This window comes from Carassius carassius, chromosome 33, assembly GCF_963082965.1.
Source record: "Carassius carassius chromosome 33, fCarCar2.1, whole genome shotgun sequence".
NCBI lineage: Eukaryota > Metazoa > Chordata > Actinopteri > Cypriniformes > Cyprinidae > Carassius > Carassius carassius.
In genome coordinates, this window is record NC_081787.1 from 13,794,094 (window position 1) to 13,802,270 (window position 8,177).

Genomic DNA, 8,177 nt, shown 5'->3' on the forward strand with positions numbered 1-8,177 from the left:
TCTAATTATTTACTTATGTGGTAAGTAGCCGTGTAATAAGAAGGATTACACAAAGCACACTTCACGTCAGGGTCCTGATCACTCTGTTCAGGGTTATTCTGCGATAACAACCGGTTGGATGTACATTATGCCTTACTGAACATCCACTGAAATGCAATGGTTTGTAAATTCATAAAGATTTAAACAGAATTGTTTATTGTAAAAATATATACATACAGGTTTATGTGTGCAAATATATCAGTCTATCATGTAAAAATATAAAGCCAAGGCATGTGCCTTAAGAAAACACACACACACACACACTGGAAGATAATATAAAATATGGCACTGATAACTTTAACATCAAGAATACATTTAAGTTGATTTGAAACAAGCAGGCTTGATGAAATATTTATGGGAAAAATTAATGAACTATATTTCACAATATTTCATATTTTCCCCAGGCACACACACACACCAAAAAACTAATCAATTACTAAGCTAGTCTGCTATATGGTGGAAGCATGGAGAGGTCTTGCGGTTCCTGTTCAGGACAGCGATCCATGAATGACATGGGGGAGTTAAAGATTCGCTCATCATCTGCATGAGGCAAAATAAAATCTCATTAGTCAGCCACATCCTCACTAACATCATCATAATGGCAAACATTGTGGCTCGTATAGCAGATGACTTATGAAATATGATTTTCTTATCTCTGTTTACAAACCCACTCCAACAACACATCTCTCACGTACCTTGCCAAGAGCATACAAGTTCAGTTGGAATAACAGGGTCATTCTGAGGAACTAGAAACTCCTGTAAAATACACAACCATGCAGTAATTAACAGCTCAATATTGTTTTCTGTATACTAACTTTAAAATACCGAAGTTTTCTTATGTTACAACAGATCACACCCACCATGCCATTTGAGGAGTCGAAGCAGCCACAAAGTGGCAGACTGCGGCAGCCAACATATGCAATGAGAGAAGAAAAGAGCAAGGACCCCATGCAGGCCACCAGAAGGATGCTGTTTGCTCCTTTCACCATCCGGCTGAGGACAACCCTCTACACAGGACACAGCTTTATCAAATACTTCAATATTTTAAGCTGAGAGTATAACAGATGGGAAAGTAAACATGATTGGGTTTGACTGTACCACTTCAGGGATAGGATGGGGATGGAAGATCTCATCATCCTCTTCGCCATAGATTAGAGTGACGCAAGAATAAACGAAGACAATCAATACAGCAAAAAGCGACATCACAGATGATGCGATCATGACATTTACCTAAAGGTATTAATGAGAGCTTGTTAATATCAACAGGTAGAAAGTTAGGAAAAAAACTTTGGATTAGAGAAATAAGAAACTACCAAAATTGGGTTTTTTTTCTGGGATGCAAAGAGAGCAAGCACACCAGGGGAAGCCATAATCTGAAAGAAGAGGAAAAAGTGAAATGAGCTTTACAGAATCATATGGAGCCCCTCAAGGATGATGGTAAAATGAGATGGGTAAAAAAACATTTCAATGCTTTTGTATTTTTCTCACAAAACTTTTGCATTCCCTTAAGAAACTTTTTTGCTTTTTTTGCTCGAAAACCTTTGTAATGGACATAATATGAGGTGGTAGGAAAAACTATATTTCAGGGCATTTGTGAAAGCATGCACAGTTTTTCAGGGGAATGCAATAACTTTGTTATTGAATGCATAAGTATTTTTCGTACAATCTCTTATTTTTTCTAACACCCATCCTGTTAGGGGCCCAGTAGAATCACCATCTCTCAGTGCACAAAGATGCTACAACAGGATGAATACAGGTCAAGTGTGACACCTAGGCCTAACCCTCTTTATTATTATTGTGTAGAATCTTCCATTATAAAAAAATCTGCATTATTAAGTTTGACAGCATCACTGCAAGTAACAGTGCATGTTAACAAGTATCATGTTAACATGATAAAATAGATAAATGTGGTCTGTTTTAATATGGGATACAGGAGTGAATTTTATTCTTGAAACATAAGTGCCATATTATTTCTAAGTGACTTTGAGATTGTCCCAATTTGCTAACTGTCGAACTAGGATGGTGCACGGAGAAGGCATTTAAATAGTTTTAAGGTTTTTACCAGTCCAGCCCAGAGTGGAGCTCTAGTTTCACTCAGAGTAGTGCTCTTGCGGAAGACTGCGTCCATAAAGCCGCAAACCACGCAAAGCCCCGAGCACGCCACCTGAAGGATGCCGAGGACAACCACACTCTTCTGATTGAAGATGAAATACCTGTAACGGTCCATCTCAGGCCTTCAGCGGAGAGAAAAGTATCAAAGAGAAGGGAATGTATTTAGGCTATCATTTAAAAACGAGTAAATCTTCACTGTTTTGTCTCTGAACGGAGCTGTATCCTTTCAAACATCTAACTTACTGACTAGAAACCGTCACGACCGCTTCCCACGTTTTGTGCGTTGATTCTGAAACTACAAAACCACTTTACACAACTAAATTTAACTAAACGCTATAATTAAGCTATGCTTATACGTATAAAGTGGTGTATAAGTCCTATACATTAGATTGAATGTAGAATTTACCTATGCCGTTTTTCCCGTCACTTCCGGGCCGCTTATGTTTGGAAAAAAGCGGTGAAACCCAGCGTCACTCATTTACCTGACGCGCGCGCAGGTGCAGCACGATGACCACGCCCCCACACTGTGGATATTTACAGTGTTGACACAATTACTTAATCATTACTCCATTCTGGCTTAGAGAAATGCGATTCGTATTTTCTAAACTTTATCATTATATTGTAGCTGAGAACACCAGAAAACATTCGTAAAATTGTGCTCTATGCTGGAGTTTTTATTGATAAATCTTTGTCTATAGCTTTTGCATATCAAAGGCTGAAGTTCAGTTCAGTAGAAAGATTTTTCTTAACTTTGTGCCTTTTTCTCAAATACTGTACATTCTGTTCAGTCTTTTCCCAACATATACACCTTGCTTAACTTTCTTTTAGTGGTGTACATTTTTCAGTTTTTCTTGGAAAAAAAATCATATAAATAAACAGTTTTGACAGTGTAATACTGAGCCTATTTAAACGTAACTGTAGCTGTTCGTACATGCAAAAATAATAATAATAATAATCCAATAAAATGGTTTAAACAACAATAATTCTAGAGACTATACTGGTTTAATACTGCATAGTTTTCACAAGTTGTGGGAAAGAGGTTGTATACATCAAGTCGAGAAATAGTGACAAAAGTCTTTAAAACTCAACTCCACTTTATGGATTTCCATCAAAATTCATTTAAAATCACTTCCTATTTTTCAGTCTCTGTATTCTTGTAGTGCAACTAAATCAGTCAGCAACTGACACACATACTAGTCCTTCCACAGTTTGCTCAGTGATCTGAGTGAGGGTTTCACATTTACAATCCTTGTAAACTGATGAGAATGCCAGAAATCAGTTCAAGAGTGATTAGATGTTGGCATTAGCTGCAAGAAGGTTAAAGAACAAAGTTAGAGTTTCTGGTGGTAGCTAAAGGCTGGGATGGGAGATCATGTTTTTTCAGGACAGCTTTGGTGAGAGGAGTCTTAGCAGGTCTCTTCAGCATCTTTTCCATACTCCCTCTGCTGAAACTCCAGCAGTTGCTTTCTATACCATTCTGGTGCCTCTGGACCAGACTTCCCTGATGGCTCATGGTCATAACCATATGCAACGGTGAGTTCTTCATCTTTCTCCACAGCACGGATTGTTCGGATGCATTTTATTTGCCCAAAACGAGGATGGATGTACCTTGACAGGTAAAAACCATAAGAATAAGAATTAAAAATAACAATAAGATTTTTTATATTGAAATATCCAACAAAATGCTACTATGAAACAAAAGCAAGATGCTTCTGTATATTTCTAAAATATACATTTACACTCACGGATCATATTTGCAATTGGGAGTGAAGGAGTGATTGGCCTTGTGACCTAGAGATGCACAATAATTCTTCGTCAGATTGAAAGGTTCCGGAACATCAATCACAGTGTCCTCATCCAATGAAATAGTGTTCCCATTCAGGGACCAGTCACGACTGTCCACCTGTTCAATTAAATACAAACAGATTTAAAGAAAAACAATTTAGAACAGTGCATCCTTAAAAAATTAAAAACATCATTACATTCTGGCCTTGAATAATGTAAAATGCAAACAGACAAACCTCTATATGTGTAATGCGAACACCATTATAAAAAGCCATCACTGTGTTAGCCTCAGCCTCAATTTTTGTAAACAGCCCTTCTCCAGCTCCGGAAATAAGTGACTGTCCAACATACACACTGTTAAACATAAAGAAAACCACCTTTCAGCTTGCATCAACAAAATGATGACATGATAAATACTGTATTAAGCCTAGAGAACCAACAGAATCTCCCCAACGTAATAGCAGGACAATCCGTCACTGGAAAAAACAAATATATGTTTTCTGTTCAAAACGAGATTTTATAGATTGAGGTTTACATGGTGGATGACAGCATGCACCAACCGTTGACTTTCGTAGGGGTCAGGCAACAGTTTATGACCAGCGATACATGACAAGGTGGATTTATCGTAGCAGTAAACAGGACCTACAAGAAAAAGAAAGATTAATCTACAACAAATATGATAGCAAGCAACTTTTACTGATCTGGGTCTTTTACATTGCTTTAAATGAAGTCTTGCAAATAAAACTAAAAAAATAAAAATGAACATACTATCTGGATCAACAGTGAAGTGTGGTCGGCTGTTCTCTTGGGTGGTAAGAGTGGCAAGTTGGGCCTCAATCAGTTCTCCATCAACAAAGGAGCCATACAGAGCTGTACGCCCATCAGGATAAACATAAGCCACAGACTTTCCAGTCATCTCTCCATCTTCATTCACTTGCCCAACCACACAGGCACCATCCTTTAGATGGCAGAGAATAAAATATAACTTACACATAAACCTGGACATTTTCAATAGACTGTCCATGATCAGAGTTCAATATGTTGGTGCAAAATGCTGTTGATTGAGTTTAACTTGTGATAAGTGCTTGATGTTGTGTAAAACACACCGGGTAGTAGATCCAGCACATGCCATAGTGAATGTTGTCCTTGTACTGGCCCCTGAAGACCAGCTGACCTTCTGGATTGAACTCTTGAGCAGGTCCACTGAGCTCGCCATCTACGTAAGTCCCATGTAATGCTCCCCCATCCTCGTAAGTATAAATGCCCTGGCCCTGCAAAGCATCATCCACATAGAAACCCTCCAACCTACTATAAAGGAAATAAAAAATGTGTTATTTCGGTGAAATATAATCACCTTTATCTGCTATAATCAAAATAATCAAAATTAGCTTTTTAGTATGTAAGGGTATAAAAAAATAAGACCCCAAAGAAGCGAATAAATTGGGGAAAAAGAAAATAAGCAAGTTAATGACATCTCTGACTGTTGATGGTGCATGTGTCTGCATGTGCATTTGAATGAACGTGACTCCAGTGATATGATTCTAAATTATATATACATAGTTCAATCATAAAATTCCTTGGAGCAGCTGATTGATGCACCTAATATGGAAGTGCAGTCAATCAATCTAATTTTCCCATCTATATCTTATTTATTTCCATCTCGACCTGGTACAGATCAGTACTGTGGGCATTGGGAATTTTCATTATTCTTCCTCCTCCCCAGCACCACATGTCTAGATCTGCTACAGTTTACCTTGCAACATCATGTATCCCAATGCCTATAATATTGAGGATGTTTCAACAGTAACCTTTTACTAATGTCAGCAGTAGCAGCAGCATAGCAAAACTAGTTCGCCAAGACCTATCTTGCAATCCATTCATATGAATAAAACGAAAACCCTGCCTTGAGAGTTAAATTATGAAATCTCAGTCTAATCAACAGTGAATAAAATTCCATTATTAAAACATATGCTGGAAATCTATAATATGCTTATCAATGGTGCCAACATAAAGTCTCAAACCTGCCATCAAAAAAGAAGAATTTTCCTTTTCCATTTTTCTCCCCATGAACAAAGTGTCCCTCAAATCTGTCGCTGGAGGAGTAAGTCACAGTGCAGAAACCATGAGGCTGGTCATCCTCATCCAGTGGTCCTAATCAGAGATAAGCCAAGTAATATACTGATGAATAAGTAACCACTCACTACCCAACAATAAAACCAATTTAATGGACCATGTTGATAAAATCAGCTGTTAAGATACTTGACATTTAGCAAAAACTTTTAAAACAAAGTAATAGTACACAAATTGACGGAGGACCTGGGTATAGTGGTTATACCAGAGCTAAGAATGTGCATTTTACAACTTTTGTATCAGCAGCACCCCACGTTTTAACCACGTGGCTTCAACCACACTAATGTTCATCCAATTGCAAATCTAACTTATATATAGAACATTTACATGCTACCATAAAGATTATATATAGTACAGAGTGTCAGAGAATGAAATAAAATGAAAGATATTTCAAGAGAAATCAATTAGTCTAACAACGTTTATTCTTCCAGTTTTTATACTATCTCAGTTCATGATGAGACTTCAGACAGAATTGTAGAATTGTAGTCAAAAGCCGAAGTAACACTCACTGTCATCTGGAGGATTTAAAAATTCCAAAGCTTACGGGCTTTAGGTGCTTTAGCTTTTGTACGAAGGAAAGCTATCGGTAGGCTAATCCTCGGCGGAATGAGACAGTGCAGCCCGACACCCGAGAAGACGACAAAAACAAATTCACGCAACGTTTGTCGTACCTTCCACCATTTCCTCTATGTTGTCATCATCGCTGTCCATGATTGCGCTTCCTCTGTTGTTTATCAGAGAGATAATATTCTGCTTCTGTATTTTCCTGTCACGGAAGCTTCAGCAGGGCAGAGATGACAGTTCCCGGCGAACAGTCTGACATCATCAGCACAGATTTCCATTGGTGCTCCACATAGACAGTAAAATAATTGGTGCTCCACATAGTAAAAGAAATAGCGTAAGAAAATCCGAATCATTTGAACGAATCGGTTCATTTGGACGATACTTTTCTATCAACTAGTCAAAAATGATTCACTGATTTGAGTCTTCTTCAAAACTAGGGTTGGAAACCCGAGAAAAAATATATTTTTTTTTAGCTAATGTGGACAAAACCCTGCTAAAACACTCTGACAATGTCACCACGATGCTTTTCTTTACTGTCTATGCAAAAATCCCCAACAGTAAACTGCTGCCTCGCTCTACCTATGACGTACTGAAGCCAAATTCAAATGATTCGCAACGCAACCGTCGCTTTATCGCGCCCAGTGCTGACCATAGGGTGCTGATGAAGGTGGAAGAGGGCGGCAAGAACGGACCGGAAACGGAAGTTAGACTAACTTGTGTTTGCAACCGTCGTGAGTGTTTGAAATAAATTATACTGAATTGCTTTAAGTATAAAAATTGCTGAAATAAGAAGAATACGATGGGGAAATCGAGGAAAAAGAAAAAAGAGGAGGCTGGATCAGAAACAAGAGCTAGAATTGATGAATAAGAGATTGAAGATGAAAGTGATGAGATGGGTTGGACACAAGTGGACGGAGGGAGAATAAAAAGTGTTGAAAAAGCAAATAATAAGAGGAAGAAAGATAATGAAGATGATTCAGTAGGTACAGATGAGGATAGTGAAAGGGGGGTAATAAGTGAAAGGAGAGAGGAAGTAAAAATGATTGTAAGATTTAAAGAGGGACAAGGAGTAAAAGGGGTAAACCCAATTGAGTTAACAAAGGAGTTGAGGAAACAATCAGGAGAGATTAGGGGTGCAAGAGTACTTCAGGATGGAGCATTATTGGTGATTTGTGATAATGAGGAGCAGAGGGATAAGGTGATGAAAATGAAGGTTGTGTGTAAACAAGTGATTTCAAGTTGTAATCAAACAGGTGGAAAATCATGGGTATGTGGAGTAATTACAGGGGTAGCATTGGATGTCACTATGGTAGAGTTGATGATAAATATTAAAGGAGGAAATGTAATTGAAGCAAAACGATTGCAAAGGAATAGGGAAGGGAATAAGGAAGAAAGTCTTTCTGTAATGTTGCGTTTTGAAAGTGGAGGAATGCTACCAAGTAAAGTGATGATTGGATATGTTAGCTTTCGGGTGAGAGAATATGTGCGTGCTCCGCTGAGATGCTATAACTGCCAGAGATATGGTCATATTGCGAGTGTATGCAGAG

General features: G+C 38.1%; 2 protein-coding genes across 3 annotated transcripts; both read right to left on the minus strand.

Moving 5' to 3' along the window:
• Positions 1 to 172: 172 nt before the first annotated feature.
• On the minus strand, positions 173 to 2,685 carry LOC132113783 (uncharacterized). The gene is made up of 7 exons (XM_059521773.1): positions 2,558 to 2,685; positions 2,102 to 2,273; positions 1,353 to 1,412; positions 1,138 to 1,269; positions 900 to 1,046; positions 735 to 795; positions 173 to 579 (listed from the first exon to the last, which is right to left on the minus strand). Exons 2-7 carry the CDS (start codon positions 2,264 to 2,266, stop codon positions 476 to 478), a joined length of 669 nt encoding a protein of 222 aa, XP_059377756.1. The 5' UTR covers positions 2,267 to 2,273; positions 2,558 to 2,685; the 3' UTR covers positions 173 to 475.
• An 838-nt stretch (positions 2,686 to 3,523) lies between these two features.
• On the minus strand, positions 3,524 to 6,888 carry LOC132113782 (histone-lysine N-methyltransferase SETD7-like). Of its 2 annotated transcripts, XM_059521772.1 has the most exons (8): positions 6,738 to 6,888; positions 5,958 to 6,087; positions 5,043 to 5,244; positions 4,705 to 4,894; positions 4,497 to 4,578; positions 4,173 to 4,290; positions 3,897 to 4,054; positions 3,524 to 3,759 (listed from the first exon to the last, which is right to left on the minus strand). In XM_059521772.1, exons 1-8 carry the CDS (start codon positions 6,775 to 6,777, stop codon positions 3,558 to 3,560), a joined length of 1,122 nt encoding a protein of 373 aa, XP_059377755.1. In that variant the 5' UTR covers positions 6,778 to 6,888; the 3' UTR covers positions 3,524 to 3,557. The 2 variants fall into 2 exon arrangements, 1 of the variants encoding a protein (XP_059377755.1); XR_009425204.1 differs by lacking the exon at positions 3,524 to 3,759 and having other exon boundaries at positions 3,935 to 4,054; positions 4,472 to 4,578.
• Between the last annotated feature and the right edge of the window lie 1,289 nt (positions 6,889 to 8,177).

What these genes read in the sequence shown, in the direction of transcription:
- LOC132113782 (XM_059521772.1), bottom strand. Translation starts at nt 6,777, where the DNA reads ATGGACAGCGATGATGACAACATAGAGGAAATGGTGGAAG. An exon ending in GACCCCTACGAAAGTCAACG is followed by an intron (nt 4,291 to 4,496) that starts GTTGGTGCATGC and finishes TATGTTTAACAG; the next exon opens with TGTGTATGTTGGACAGTCAC. An exon ending in CCCAATTGCAAATATGATCC is followed by an intron (nt 3,760 to 3,896) that starts GTGAGTGTAAAT and finishes TTACCTGTCAAG; the next exon opens with GTACATCCATCCTCGTTTTG.
- LOC132113783 (XM_059521773.1), bottom strand. Translation starts at nt 2,266, where the DNA reads ATGGACCGTTACAGGTATTTCATCTTCAATCAGAAGAGTGTGGTTGTC. An exon ending in AGAAAAAAAACCCAATTTTG is followed by an intron (nt 1,270 to 1,352) that starts GTAGTTTCTTAT and finishes TAATACCTTTAG; the next exon opens with GTAAATGTCATGATCGCATC. An exon ending in ACTTGTATGCTCTTGGCAAG is followed by an intron (nt 580 to 734) that starts GTACGTGAGAGA and finishes TGCCTCATGCAG; the next exon opens with ATGATGAGCGAATCTTTAAC.